The sequence below is a fragment of the Lichenostomus cassidix genome, unplaced genomic scaffold (assembly GCF_008360975.1).
Source record: "Lichenostomus cassidix isolate B80296 unplaced genomic scaffold, HeHo_3.0 HiC_scaffold_39, whole genome shotgun sequence".
NCBI classification, from domain to species: Eukaryota; Metazoa; Chordata; class Aves; order Passeriformes; family Meliphagidae; genus Lichenostomus; species Lichenostomus cassidix.
Window position 1 is genome coordinate 1,230,674 of NW_028147446.1, and position 15,073 is coordinate 1,245,746.

Below are 15,073 nucleotides of genomic sequence, written 5' to 3' on the forward strand. Positions count from 1 at the left end.
CAAATCACCTCAATTCACCCCAAATTCACCCTAAAATCACCCCAAAATCACCCTTAAATCACCAAAATCCCCAAAATCACCTTAAATCCTCCCAAATCACCCAGTTACCCTAAAATCCCCAAAATCACCCCAAACCCCCAAATTCTCCCCAAATTCACCCTAAAATCACCTCAACTCACCCCAAAAATCCCCAAAATCATCCCAAAATCACCTCAATTCAGCCCAAAATCACCTTAAACCCCAAAATCACCCTAAATTCACATTGATTCCAAAATCACCCTAAAATCACCTCAAAGTCCCCAAAATCACCCAATCAATCTCTTAACACCTTAACCCCAAATTCACCCCAAATTCACCTAAATCACTCCAAAATCACCTCAAAACCCCCAAATTCACCTAAAATCACCCTAAACCCCCCAAAATCACCTCACCCCCAAAATCCCAAATTCCCCCCAAAACGCCCCAAACTCCCCAAAAATCCCCCCAAATTTCGGGTTTATATTTTTGGGGTCACACGGGGGTGACGCGGCGCCGGCAGCAGCGGCAGGTGAGGCAGCGCAGCGCCGCCAGGCTGACCCTAAAAACGGGTCCGAGATCCCACAGCAGCCGGTGGAAGGTTCGAATCCCCAAATCCCCACGAGGGTCGGCGAAGCGCAGCGCGAGCAGGGGCGAGTAGAGAGGGTTGGTGGGCGAGCGGAAGGGCGGGCGGGGCGAGCTGATGACGTCCATGATGGCCTGGGAGGGGGGAAATCCCGAAATTTGGTGAAAATCACACAAAAAACCCCAAAAACCCCCACTAAAAACCATCGAAAATTCGCTCAGAAACCCCAAAAATCCACCAAAATCCCACCCAGGAATGGGGGAAGGGAGGAGCTGATCATATCCATGATGGCCTGGGGGGGGGAAAAAATCTCAAAATTTGGTAAAAATCCCCCCCAAAAAAAAAAACCCTAAAAAACTCCAAAAAACGACCAAAAAACATCAAAAATCCGCCCAGAAACCCCAAAATTTCGCTCAGAAACTCCAAAAATTCGCTCAGAAACCCCAAAATCCCACCCAGGAATGGGGTCAGGGAGAGCTGATCACCTCCATGATGGCCTGGGGGGGGGAAAATCCCAAATTTGGTGAAAATCCCCAAAAAACCCCAAAAAACCCCACTAAAAACCATCGAAAATTCGCTCAGAAACTGAAAAAATTTAACCAGAAAACCCAAAATCCCACCCAGGAACGGGGGAAGGGGCGAGCTGATGACGTCCATGATGGCCTGGGGGAGAAAATCCCGAAATTTGGTGAAAATCCCACAAAAAATCCCAAAAAACCCACTAAAAAACTACCGAGAAATATCGAAAATTCGCTCAGAAACTCCAAAAATTCACCCAGAAAACCCCAAAAATCCGCCCAGGAATGGGGAAGGGGGGAGCTGATCATATCCATGATGGCCTGGGGGGGAAAAATCCCAAATTTGGTAAAAATCCCACAAAAAAATCCCAAAAAACCCAACTAAAAAACATCGAAAATTCGCTCAGAAACCCCAAAAATTCACCAAAAACCCACTTAGAAACTCCAAAAAAAACCCCAAAAAAACTCACCCAGAAAACACAAAAATCCTACCTAGAAACCCAAAAAACTCCACCCGGAAACCCCAAAAACCCAAATAAAGGTTTATAAAACCCCCCAAAAAATTCCCAAAAAATTTCCCAAAAAAATTCCCAAAAAATTCCCCAAAAATTCCCAAAAAATCCCCAAAAAATCCCCAAAAAATCCCCAAAAAATTCCCAAAATTCCCAAATTCCCACCTGGGCCACCTGCTCGTGGCTCTGGCCAAAGGTGACAAATTCCAGGTGAGTTGAGAACAATAAATTGCCAAAAAAATTCCCAAAAAACCCAAAAAAAGGTCTATAAAACCCAAAAACATCTCCAAAAAATTCCCAAAAATTCCCAAAAAATTCCCAAAAATCCCCAAAATCCCCAAATTCCCACCTGGACCACCAGCTCGTGGCTCTGGCCAAAGCTGACGAATTCCAGGTGAGTCAGGACCAATAAATTGCCAAAATAATTCCCAAAAAACAAAAAAAAGTCTATAAAACCTCCAAAAATCTCAAAAAAATTCCCAAAAATTCCCAAAAAATCCCCAAAAAATCCCAAAAAATTCCCAAAAATCCCAAATTCCCACCTGGGCCACCAGCTCGAGGCTCTGGCTGAAGGTGACAAATTCCAGGTGAATTTGAACAAAAATGCCTCAAAATTCCCCAAAAAATGAGAAAAAATCCCAAAAAATTCCCAAAAAATCCCCAAAAAATCCCAAAAAAATCCCCAAAAAATTCCCAAAAAACCCCAAATTCCCACCTGGGCCACCTGCTCAGGGCTCTGGCCGAAGGTGTCGAATTCCAGGTGAGATTAGGACATAAAATGCCTCAAAATTCCCCAAAAAACGCGAAAAATTCCCCAAAAAATTCCCAAAAAATCCCCAAAAAATCCCAAAAAATTCCCAAAAAATTCCCAAAAAACCCCAAATTCCCACCTGGGCCACCTGCTCAGGGCTCTGGCCGAAGGTGTCGAATTCCAGGTGAGATTAGGACATAAAATGCCTCAAAATTCCCCAAAAAACGCGAAAAATTCCCCAAAAAATTCCCAAAAAATCCCCAAAAAATCCCAAAAAATTCCCAAAAAATTCCCAAAAAACCCCAAATTCCCACCTGGACCAATTGCTCGTGGTTCTGGCCGAAGGTGACAAATCCCAGGTGAGATGAGAACAATAAAATACCCTAAAAATGTCCCAAAAATCCCCATAAAAACAAAAAAAAAACCCCAAAAATTCCAAAAAAATCCCAAAAAATTCCCAAAAAATCCCCAAAAAATTCCAAAAAAATCCCAGAAATTCCCCAATTCCCACCTGGGCCACCAGCTCGGGGCTCTGGCCGAAGGTGTCGAACACCTGGCGCGAGGCCGGCAGGTAAACTTCCCGGAAGTAGCGCAGAGTTTCCGGATCCGTTCCGGGAAATTCCGATTTTTCCACTTCCTGCAGCACTTTCCGCTCGAATTCCGTGTTCACCGGGCCTGGCTCCACCATCGTCACGCTGAGGGGATTTGGGGGATTTTTTGGGGATTTTTTGGGGGTTTTTGGGGGATTTTTAAAAAATTTTTTTGGGATTTTTTTGGGGATTTTTTGGGATTTTTTGGGAATTTTTTTGGGGTTTTTCTGATTTTTTCGGGGTTTTTTTCAGTTTTTTCTGATTTTTTTTGGTTGATTTTTGGGGTTTTAAGAGTTTCTGGGATTTTTTGGGGTTTGGAGGTTTTGGGGGATTTTTAAAAATTTTTTTGGGATTTTTTTGGGGATTTTTTGGGAATTTTTGGGGTTTTTTTCTGATTTTCTGGGATTTTTCGGGTTTTTCTGATTTTGGGTTGGTTTTCGGGGTTTTAAGGGTTTCTGGGATTTTTGGGGGTTTGGGGTTTTTTGGGAATTTTTGGGGATTTTTGGGGATTTTTGGGATTTTTTTGGTTTTGGATATTTTTGGGGTTTTTTTGGATTTTTGGGGTTTTTTTTGGGTTTGATTTTTTTTTTTTTTTTTGGGATTTTTTGGGTTTTTTGGGTTTTTGGTTTTTTGGGATTTTTTGGGGATATTTTTGGGATTTTTGGGGTATTTTTTTGTGAAATTTTGGGATTTTTTGGTTTTTTTGATTTTTGGGTTTTTTGGGGTTTTTTTTGTTTTTTTCAGGGTTTTGGGGATTTCTTGGATTTTTTGGGTTTTGGGAGTTTTTTTGATTTTTGGGTTTTGTGGAATTTTGGGGGTTTTGGGATTTTTTGGGGATTTTTTTGGGAATTTTTGGGAATTTTTTTGGAATTTTTTTGGGGTTTTTTTCGGTTTTTTTCTGATTTTCTGGGATTTTTTTCGGGTTTTTCTGATTTTTTTGGTTTTTTTGGAGTTTTGAGGGTTTTTGGGTATTTTGGGTTTTGGGATTTGAATTTTGGGATTTTTTGGGGATTTTTTGGGGAATTTTTGGGGAATTTTTGGGGTTTTTTCTGATTTTTTCGGGATTTTTTTCCGGTTTTTCTGATTTTTTTGGGGTTGGTTTCGTTTTAAGGGTTTCTGGATTTTTTGGGGTTTAGAAGTTTTTGGGGATTGTTTGGAATTTTTGGGATTTTTTGGGATTTTTTGGGGGGTTTTTTGATTTTTGGGGTTTTTTTTCTGATTTTCTGGGATTTTTTTCGGGTTTTTCTGATTTTTTTTTTGTTGTTTTTTTCGGAGTTTTAGGGGTTTCTTGGGGATTTTGGGGGTTTTGGGATTTTTTTTAATTTTTGGGAACTTTTTGGAATTTTTTGGGATTTTGGGGGGTTTTTTTGGGGTTTTTTTTGGATTTTTTCGGGATTTTTTTCGGGTTTTTCTGATTTTTTTGGGTTGGTTTTTGGGGTTTTAAGGGTTTCTGGGATTTTTTTGGGGTTTGGCAGATTTTTGGAATTTTTGGGGATTTTTGGGATTTTTTGGGGGATTTTTTGGGGGTTTTTTTGGAAATTTTTTTTTGTTTTTTTCTGATTTTCTGGGATTTTTTTCGGGTTTTTCTGATTTTTTGGGGTTGGTTTTCGGGGTTTTAAGGGTTTCTGGGATTTTTTTGGGGTTTGGAGGTTTTTGGGGATTGTTTGGGAATTTTTGGGATTTTTTGGGAATTTTTGGGGGTTATTTCCGGGATTTTTGGGTCGATTCAGGGGATTTTTTGGGTTGATTTCTGGGGATTTTTTGGGGACGATTTCCGAGATTTTTTTTAGGGCGATTTCCTGGATTTTTGGGGATGATTTCCGGGATTTTTTGGGATAATTTCCGGGATTTTTTGGGTCGATTTTTGGGATTTTTCAACTCACAAGATGTTAAACTGCAGCAGCTGCACAGCCAAACTCTCACAAAGTCCCTCCACGGCGAATTTGGACGCAGCGTAGATGTCGTTGAAAACAACCCCTGGGGAAAATCCCAAAAAATTTTGAGGGATTTGGGAGGAGTTTGGGGTCTGAATTCCCAAAAAATTTGGGATTTTGGAGAATTTTGGGAGTTGTTTTGGGATCGGAAAGGGTTAAAAATCAACCCGGGAGGGGAATGAAAGGGTTAAAAATCACCCCCGGGAAAATCCCAAAATTTTTTAGGGGATTTTGGAGGAGTTTGGGGTCTGAATCTCCAAAAAAAATTTGGGATTTTGGAGCATTTTGAGGTCTCCAAAGAGGATTTTTAGGGCAATTTTTGGGGTCAGAAAGGGTTAAAAATCAATCCGGGAGGGGAAGGAAAGGGTTAAAAATCATTCCCGAGAAAATCCCAAAATTTTTTAGGGGATTTTTAGGGAGTTTGGGGTCTGAATCCCAAAAAAAATTTGGGATTTTGGAGCATTTTGGGGTCTGGATCTCCCCAAAAATTTGGGATTTTGGAGCGGTTTTTGGGGGCGGAAAGGGTTAAAAATCAACCCCCGGGAAACCCCAAAATTTTTGGGGGGATTTTGGAGGAGTTTGGGGTCTGAATCCCAAAAAAATTTGGGATTTTGGAGCTGTTTCTTTTAGGATTTCAGTATCTCTATGGGATTTTTTTTCATCTCTATGAGGATTTTAGGGTTTTTTTGGGGGTTTTTGGGGTTCCAGGGATGGATTTAGGGTTTTTTGGGGGTTTTAGGGTTCCAGGGATGGATTTAGGGGTTTTTTTGGGGGTTTTTTGGGGTCCCAGGGATGGATTTAGGGTGTTTTTTGGGGTCCCAGGGATGGATTTAGGGTTTTTTGGGGTTTTTTGGGGGTTCCAGGGATGGATTTAGGGTTTTTTTGGGGTTCCGGGGATGGATTTAGGGTTTTTTGGGGTCCCGGATGGATTTAGGGTTTTTTGGGATTTTTTTGGGGTCCCGGGGATGGATTTTAGGGTTTTTTTGGGATTTTTTTGGGGTCCCAGGGATGGATTTAGGGGTTTTTTTTGGGGTTTTTGGGGTCCCAGGGATGGATTTAGGGGTTTATGGGGGTTTTTGGGGTCCCAGGGATGGATTTAGGGGTTTTTTTGGGGTCTCACCCTGCAGCCCCATGACACTGCTGACCACCACCATGTGCCCTTTGGGGTTTCTATGGGGTTTCTTTAGGGTCTCTATGGGGTTTCTATTAGGATTTCACCATTTCTATTAGGATTTTACAGTTTCTATTAGGATTACGGTATCTCTATGGGGTTTTTTGGGTTTTAGGGTTGTTTTTGGGGTTTTTTTGGGGTCTCACCCTGCAGCCCCATGACGCTGCTGACCACCATGATGTGCCCTTTGGGGTCTCTATGGGATTTCTATTAGGATTTTACCATTTCTATTAGGATTTCAGTATCTCTATGGGGTTTTTGAGGTGTCAGGGATGGATTTAGGGTTTTTTTGGGGTTTTTGGGGTCTCACCCTGCAGCCCCATGACGCTGCTGACCACCAAGATGTGCCCTTTGAGGTTTCATTGGGGTTTCTATGGGGTTTCTGTTAGGATTTTGCCATTTTTCTTAGGATTTTAGTATTTCTATTAGGATTTCAGTATCTCTATGGGGATTTTAGGGTTTCTATGAGATTTTTAGGGTTTTTTTGGGGTTTTTTTGGGGTCTCACCCTGCAGCCCCATGACGCTGCTGACCACCACCATGTGCCCTTTGGGGTTTCTATTAGGATTTCTATTAGGATTTCACCATTTCTATTAGGATTTCACTATCTCTATGGGGATTTTGGGGTTTCTCTGGGGTTTTTGGGGTCCCGGGGATGGATTTAGGGTTTTTTTTGGGTCTCACCCTGCAGCCCCATGATGCTGCTGACCACCACGATGTGCCCTTTGGGGTTTCTATAGGGTTTTTATTAGGATTTTTATTAGGATTTTACCATTTCTATTAGGATTTCAGTATCTCTATGGGGGTTTTAGGGTTTCTATGAGATTTTTAGGGTTTTTTATGGGGTTTTTGGGGTCTCACCCTGCAGCCCCATGATGCTGCTGACCACCACCATGTGCCCTTTGGGGTTTTTATTAGGATTTCTATTAGGATTTTACCATTTCTATTAGGATTTCAGTATCTCTATGGGGTTTTTTTTATCTCTATGGGGTTTTTTGGGTTTTAGGGTTTTTTTGGGGTCTCACCCTGCAGCCCCATGACGCTGCTGACCACCACCATGTGCCCTTTGGGGTTTCTATTAGGATTTCTATTAGGATTTCACCATTTCTATTAGGATTTCGGTATCTCTATGGGGATTTTAGGATCTCTATGAGATTTTTAGGGTCCCGGGGATGGATTTAGGGTTTTTTTGGGGTCTCACCCTGCAGCCCCATGACAATGCTGACCACCACGAAGTGCCTTTGGGGTCTCTATGGGATTTCTATGGGGTTTCTATTAGGATTTTACCATTTCTATTAGGATTTCAGTATCTCTATGGGGTTTTTTTAAACTCTATGGGGTTTTCAGGGTTTTAGGGTTTTTTTGGGGTTTTTTTTGGGGTCTCACCCTGCAGCCCCATGACGCTGCTGACCACCACCATGTGCCCTTTGGGGTTTCATTGGGATTTCTATGGGGTTTCTATTAGGATTTTACCATTTCTATTAGGATTTCACTATCTCTATGGGGATTTTGGGGTTTCTATGGGGTTTTTGGGTCCCAGGGAGGGATTTAGGGTTTTTTTGGGGTCTCACCCTGCAGCCCCATGACGCTGCTGACCACCACGAAGTGCCCACTGCGCCGCTGCTTCATCTGGGGCAGCAGCGCCTGCGCCAAGCGCAGAACCCCAAAGACGTTGGTGTCAAACACCTTCTGCACCTGAGCCCCCGAGGCGCTCTCCAGGGGTCCCACCAGCCCCACCCCGGCGTTGTTCACTGCGGGGGAACGGGGGGACAATCAGGGGAATCCTAAAAAAACCCCAAATCCACCCCGAAATACACCGAACCCAAAAAATCCGTTAAAAATAAAAAAAAAATCCCATAAAATCCACCCAGAAACCCCAAAATTCAGCCCCACCAGCCCCACCCCGGCGTTGTTCACTGCGGGAGAATGAGGGGAGATCAGGGGAATCCTAAAAAAATCCCAAATCCACCCCGAAATACACCAAACCTAAAAAAACCCGTTAAAAATCCAAAAAATCCCCAAAAAATCCCATAAAATCCACTTAAAATCCACACAGAAATCCCAAAATTCAGCCCCACCAGCCCCACCCCGGCGTTGTTCACTGGGAGGGAATGGGGGACAATCAGGGCAATCCTAAAAAAATCCCAAATCCACCCCGAAATACACCAAACCCAAAAAACCCGTTAAAAATCCCCCAAAAATCCCATAAAATCCATTCAAAATCCGTTCAAAATCCGCTCGAAATCCACCCAGAAATCCCAAAATTCAGTCCCACCCCGGCGTTGTTCACTGGGGGAGAATGGGGGGAAATCAGGGGAATCCTAAAAAAATCCCAAATCCACCCCAAAATACACCAAACCAAAAAAAACCCGTTAAAAATCCCAGAAAATTCGCTCGAAATCCACCCCAAAACCCCAAATCCACCCCAAAAACCCTAAAAAACCCCAAATCTCACCCACGACATCCACTCTGCCCCCCACATCCCCCAAATCCATCCCAAAACACCAAAAATCCCCTCAAAACGCCCCAAATCCCCTAAAGATGCTAAATCCACCCCAATCCACCCAAAACCCCAAAATCCCCAAATATCCCCCAAATCTCCTCACCCACGACATCCACTCTGCTCCCCCGGCACTCCCCAAAACCCCAAATCCCAAAATCTCGAAAATCCTCCAAAACTGCCCAAAGCCCCCTAAACCACCCCAATTCCACCCTAAACCCCAAATCCACCCAAAACCCCAAAATCCCCAAATCCCCCAAATCTCCTCATCCACGACATCCACTCTGCCCCGGCACTCCCAAATCCACCCCAAAACCCTGAAACCTCCCGAGAGTCACCCAAAACGCCAAAAACACCCCCAAAATCCCCCCAAACCCCCAAGTCCACCCCAAATGCCCCCAAACCCCAATCCACCCCTAAAACCCCCAAAATCTCTTTACCCGACATCCACTCTGCCCCGGCACTCCCCAACCCCCAAAATTTCAAACTCCCCAAAACCCAAATCTCCTCACCCACGACATCCCTCTGCCCCCAAATCCACCCCAAATGCCCAAAAACCCCAAAAAACCCCAAATCTCCTCACCCACCACATCCACTCTGCCCCCGGCCTCCCAAACCCCCAAATCCACCCCAAAACCCCAAATCCACCCCAAATCCCCCAAAACCCCAAAATCTCACCCACGACATCCACTCTGCCCCCGGCACTCCCTCAAATCCCCAAATCCCAAAACCCCCAAAATCTCCCAAAACCCAAACAACTAAACCCCAAATCGCTTTACCACGACATCCACTCTGCCTCCGGCACTCCCCAAATCCCCCAAAACCAAAAACCCCAAAACCCCCAAATCTCCTCACCCACGACATCCACTCTGTTCCCCAAATCCCCAACCCCCCAAATCCCCAAAAACCCCAAAAAAACCCCAAAAAAATCTCACCCACGACATCCACTCTGCCCCCCGGCACTCCCCCCAGGCACTCCGCCACCGAGCTGTCGCTGGTGACATCGAGCCGCAGGATCCGCAGCGTGTCACCCAGGGTGGCTCCGGCCGCCGCTTCCAGGGCACCGCGGCGCGACAGGTCCCGCATGGTGGCCAGCACTGGCGACAGCCCGGAAAACACCCCAAAAAACGGTCAGAAACCCCAAAAACCGGTAGAGGGCAAAAAACCCGTTAGGGAGCCTGAAAATCCCACAAAAAAACCTTTAGGGATCCCAAAAAAACTGCTAGGACAGGTCCTGTGTCGTGGCCAGCTCTGGGGCAGCCCGGAAAAGACCCCAAAAAACAGTCAGAAACCCCAAAAAATAGGCAGAAACCCCAAAAAACCCACTAAGGAGCCCAAAAATCCCACAAAATACCCCTTAGGGTTCCCAAAAGAACAGCCAGGACAGGTCCGGCGTGGTGGCCAGGACTGGGGACACCCCGAACAAGACCCCAAAAAACGGTCAGAAACCCCAAAAAGCAGTCAGAAACCCCAAAAAATAGGCAGAAACCCCAAAAACCGGTAGGGGTCAAAAAACCCACTAGGGAGCCCGAAAATCCCACAAAAATGCCCCAAAAAATCCGAAAAGGAACCCAAAAAACTGCCAGGACAGGTCCCGCATGGTGGCCAGCACTGGGGACAGCCCGAAAAAGACCCCAAGAAACGGTCAGAAACCCCAAAAAATAGTCAGAAACCCCAAAAAATAGTCAGAAACACTAAAAATCAGGTAGGGGTCAAGAAACCCACTAGGGAGCCCGAAAATCCCACAAAAAAACCTTTTAGGGATCCCAAAAAACCTGCCAGGACAGGTCCTGCATGGTGGCCAGCACTGGGGACACCCCGAACAAGACCCCAAAAAACGGTCAGAAACCCCAAAAAATAGGCAGAAACCCCAAAAAACCCACTAGGGAGCTCAAAAATCCCACAAAAAATGCCCCAAAAAACCCCCAAAAAACTGCCGCGACAGGTCCCGCATGGTGGCCAGGACTGGGGACACCCCAAAAACAGGCAGCGACCCCAAAAACATGTTAGGGATCCCATAAATCCGTTAGGGGTCAAAAAACCCACTAGGGAGCCCGAAAATCCCACCAAAAATGCCCCAAAAAACTGCTTAGGGGTCCCAAAAAAACTGCCAGGACAGGTCCGGCGTGGTGGCCAGGACTGGGGACACCCCGAAAAGACCCCAAAAAACGGTCAGAAACCCCAAAAAATAGGCAGAAACCCCAAAAAACCCACTAGGGAGCTCAAAAATCCCACAAAAAATGCCCCAAAAAACCCCAAAAAAACTGCCGCGACAGGTCCCGCATGGTGGCCAGCACTGGGGACAGCCCGGAAAACACCCCAAAAAACGGTCAGAAACCCCAAAAAACCGGTAGGGGTCAAAAAAAAAAACACAAGGGAGGCCGAAAATCCCACAAAATACCCTTTAGGGATCCCAAAAAAACTGCCAGGGCAGGTCCGGCGTGGTGGTCAGGACTGGGGACACCCCGAAAAAGACCCCAAAAAACGGTCAGAAACCCCAAAAAACAGTCAGAAACCCCAAAAATAGGCAGAAACCCCAAAAAAACCGGTAGAGGGCAAAAAACCCACTAGGGAGCCTGAAAATCCCACCAAAAATGCCCCAAAAAACCCTTTAGGGATCCCAAAATAATTGCCGGGACAGGTCCGGCGTGGTGGCCAGGACTGGGAACACCCCAAAAACAGGCAGCGACCCCAAAAACATGTTAGGGATTCCATAAATCCGTTAGGGGTCAAAAAACCCACTAGGGAGCCCGAAAATCCCACCAAAAATGCCCCAAAAAACTGCTTAGGGATCCCAAAAAAACTGCCAGGACAGGTCCCGTGTGGTGGCCAGGACTGGGGACACCCCGAAAAAGACCCCAAAAAACAGTCAGAAACCCCAAAAAATAGGCAGAAACCCAAAAAACCCACTAGGGAGCTCAAAATTCCCACAAAAATGCCCCCAAAAATCCCAAAAGGAACGCAAAAAACTGCCAGGACAGGTCCCGCATGGTGGCCAGCACTGGGGACAGCCCGGAAAACACCCCAAAAAACGGTCAGAAACCCCAAAAAATAGGCAGAAACCCCAAAAAATAGGCAGAAACCCCAAAAAACCCACTAGGGAGCCCAAAATTCCCACAAAAATGCCCCAAAAAATCCCAAAAGGAACCCAAAAAACTGCCAGGACAGGTCCTGCATGGTGGCCAGCACTGGGGACAGCCCGGAAAACACCCCAAAAAACGGTCAGAAACCCCAAAAAATAGGCAGAAACCCCAAAAACCCGTTAGGGGTCAAAAAAACCCACTAGGGAGCCCAAAAATCCCACCAAAAAACCCTTTAGGGATCCCAAAAAAACTGCCAGGACAGGTCCTGCGTGGTGGCCAGCACTGGGGACAGCCCAAAAAACAGTCAGAAACCCCAAAAAACAGTCAGAAACCCCAAAAACCCATTAGGGGTCAAAAAACCCACTAGGGAGCCTGAAAATCCCACCAAAAATGCCCCAAAAAAAACCTTAGGGATCCCGAAAAATCCCCCAAAAAATCCCTTAGGGAGTCTGAAAATTCCCCAAAAAATCCTTTAGGGATCCCGAAAATTCCCCCAAAAAATCCCTTAGGGATCCCGAAAATTCCCCCAAAAAATCCCACAGGGAGTCTGAAAATTCCCCAAAAAATCCTTTAGGGATCCCGAAAATTCCCCCGAAAAATCCCTTAGGGAGCCCAAAAACCCGCCAGGGACCCAAAAATCCATCAGGGACCTCCTCCCGATTTGGGGACAATCCTAGGCGTTTCCCTCGGTTTGGGGACAATCCCAGTGTCCTCCCTCATTTTGGGGACAATGCCGGTGTCACCCTCCCGCTTTGGGGACAATCCCAGCTGTCCCTCCCGCTTTGGGGACAATCCCGGGGTGTTCCCCTCACCCTCCCGGTGTCACCCCCCTTGGGGACAGTCCGGTGTCCCCCGGCGGTGTCCCCTCACCCAGGTAGCGCTTTTGGGGACAATCCCAGCTGTGTCCCCATCACCCTCCCGGTGTCCCTCCCGCTTTGGGGACAATCCCGGTGGCTTTTTCCCTCTCCTTGGGGACAATCCCGTGTCCCTCCCGCTTTGGGGACAATCCCCGGTGTCCCACCCGCTCTGGGGACAATCCCGGTGTTTTTTCCCCCTCCTTGGGGACAATCCCGTGTCCCCTCCGATTTGGGGACAGTCCCAAGTGTCTCCCCTCCCACCTTGGGGACAATCCCGGTGTTTCCCCCTCGCCTCTCGGGGACAATCCCACTGTGTCCCTCCCGCTCTGGGGACAATCCCGTGTCCCTCCGGCTTTGGGGACAATCCCAGGTGTCCCCTCACCCAGGTAGCGGCGCTGCGGGACAATCCCGGTGTCTCCCCTTCCCTCTCGGGGACAATCCCGCTGTCCCTCCCGCTCCGGGGACAATCCCAGGTGTGTCCCCATCACCCTCCCGGTGTCCCACCCGCTCTGGGGACAATCCCGGTGTTTTTTCCCCCTCCTTGGGGACAATCCCGTGTCCCCTCCGATTTGGGGACAGTCCCAGGTGTCTCCCCTCCCACCTTGGGGACAATGCCGGTGTCTCCCCTTCCCTCTCGGGGACAATCCCGCTGTCCCTCCCGCTCTGGGGACAATCCCGGTGTGTTCCCCTCACCCTCCCGGTGTCACCCCCCTTGGGGACAATCCGGTGTCCCCCGGCGGTGTCCCCTCACCCAGGTAGCGGCGCTGCGGGTCCCTGGCGAGTCGCACGGCCAGCGCCAGGCCGATGCCCGAGGAGCAGCCGGTGACAAGGACAGTGCGGCTCGGGGCAGAGGCCATGGCGGTGACAGCGCGGCTAAGCGCTTAACGGGATTGGGATCGGGAGTGGGATCAGCTCACGTGGGGCGGATTTGGGGTCAGGACCGGGAGTGGGATCAGCTCACGTGGGGTGGATTTGGGGTCAGGACCGCGAGTGGGATCAGGGCCAGCGTGGGGCGGGACTGGGATTGGGATTGGTATCAACTCACGTGGGGCGGATTTGGGGTCGGGACCGGGATTGGGATCAGGGTCAGCGTGGGGCGGGACTGGGATTGGGATCGGAATTGGGATCAGCCTCACGTGGGGCGGAATTGGGATTGGGATAAACCCCACGTGGGGCGGATTTGGGGTCGGGACCGGGATTGGGATCGTGGCCAGGGTGGGGCGGGACTGGGACTGGGATCGGGGTTGGGATAAACCTTACCTGTGGCGGATTTGGGGTCAGGACCGGGAGTGGGATCAGCTCACGTGGGGCGGATTTGGGGTCAGGACCGGGATGAACCTCACGTGGGACAGGGCAGGAATTGGGATCGGGATTAATCGGGATTGGGGGCAGTGTGGGACGGGATCGGGATTGGGATCAGCCTCATGTGGGGCGCATTTGGGATCGGGACTGGGATCAGCCTCATGTGGGGCGCATTTGGGGTCGGGAGTGGGATCGGCACCAATGTGGGGCGGGACTGGGATTGGGATCGGGAGCGGAATTGGGATCAGGATTGGGATCAGTGCCCACGTGGGATGGAATTGGGATTGGGATCAACGCTCACGTGGGGCGCGACCGGGACCAAGACTGGAATTGGGATCGGGATTGGGATCAGTGTCCCCGTGGGGCGGGACAGGGACCAGGATTGGGATCGGGATCGGGACCGGGATCAGCCTCACGTGGGGCGGGACTGAGACCGGGACGGACATTGGGATCGGGGTTGGGATTGGGATCGGGACTGGGATCAGTACCGGCACTGGGACCCTAAAAGCGGACACCGGGACCCCAAAACAGGACACCGGGACCTCAAAACCGGGATCCGAGCTCCGGTATCGAGCACCGGGATCCCAAACGGGACACCGGGACCCCAAAATCGGGATCCCCAAACCGGACACCGGGACCCCAAACCGGACACCGGGATCCCCAAACCGGACACCGGGATCCCAAACCGGACACTGGGATCCCCAAACCGGACACCGGGATCCCAAAATCGGGATCCGAGCTCCGGTACCGAGCACCGGGACCCCCACCCGGAGCTCCGAGAACTCCTCGATCCCCCCGGAAATCATCCCCGGCGTTCCCACAAACCACCGCGCTGTTAACACTAAATTTGCATAACCCCGCCCTCTCCACCAATCAGCGAGCGCAGCCGCAATCGATTTGCATAACCATCGGCGCCCACAATGCACTGCGCGCAGAGGGAGCGCTTTATTTGCATAACCACGCCCACCCGCGCCCACCAATCACCGGGCGGGGAACAGATCTATTTGCATAACCACGCCCACCTGGTTCGGCCAGCCCGCAGCCGCTGTTCCCTCCCAGTGCTCCCAGTTAGAGCCAAACTGGGGGGGAAAGAGCTCCCAGTTCCCTCCCAGTGCTCCCAGTTAGAGCCAAACTGGGGGGGAAAGCGCTCCCAGTTCATTCCCAGTGCTCCCAGTAAGAGCAATGCTGCGGGGCTCGTGATCCCAGTTCCCTCCCAGTGCTCCCAGTTAGAGCCAAACTGGGGTGTAAAGAGCTC

The 15,073-nt window shown here is 48.8% G+C and overlaps 2 protein-coding genes across 42 annotated transcripts in view; one reads left to right on the forward strand and one right to left on the reverse strand.

The window, feature by feature from the left end:
* LOC146422659 (eukaryotic translation initiation factor 3 subunit G) overlaps positions 1-15,073 on the forward strand; it is a 69,875-nt gene that overhangs the window by 29,131 nt on the left and 25,671 nt on the right. The window lies entirely within an intron of this gene.
* Positions 510-13,659, reverse strand: LOC146422661 (retinol dehydrogenase 8-like). Its single transcript, XM_085045988.1, has 6 exons — positions 13,268-13,659; positions 9,512-9,673; positions 7,648-7,827; positions 4,856-4,949; positions 2,894-3,077; positions 510-735 (listed from the first exon to the last, which is right to left on the reverse strand). The coding sequence occupies exons 1-6, from the start codon at positions 13,371-13,373 to the stop codon at positions 511-513; spliced, it is 951 nt and encodes a 316-aa protein (XP_084902114.1). The 5' UTR covers positions 13,374-13,659; the 3' UTR covers position 510.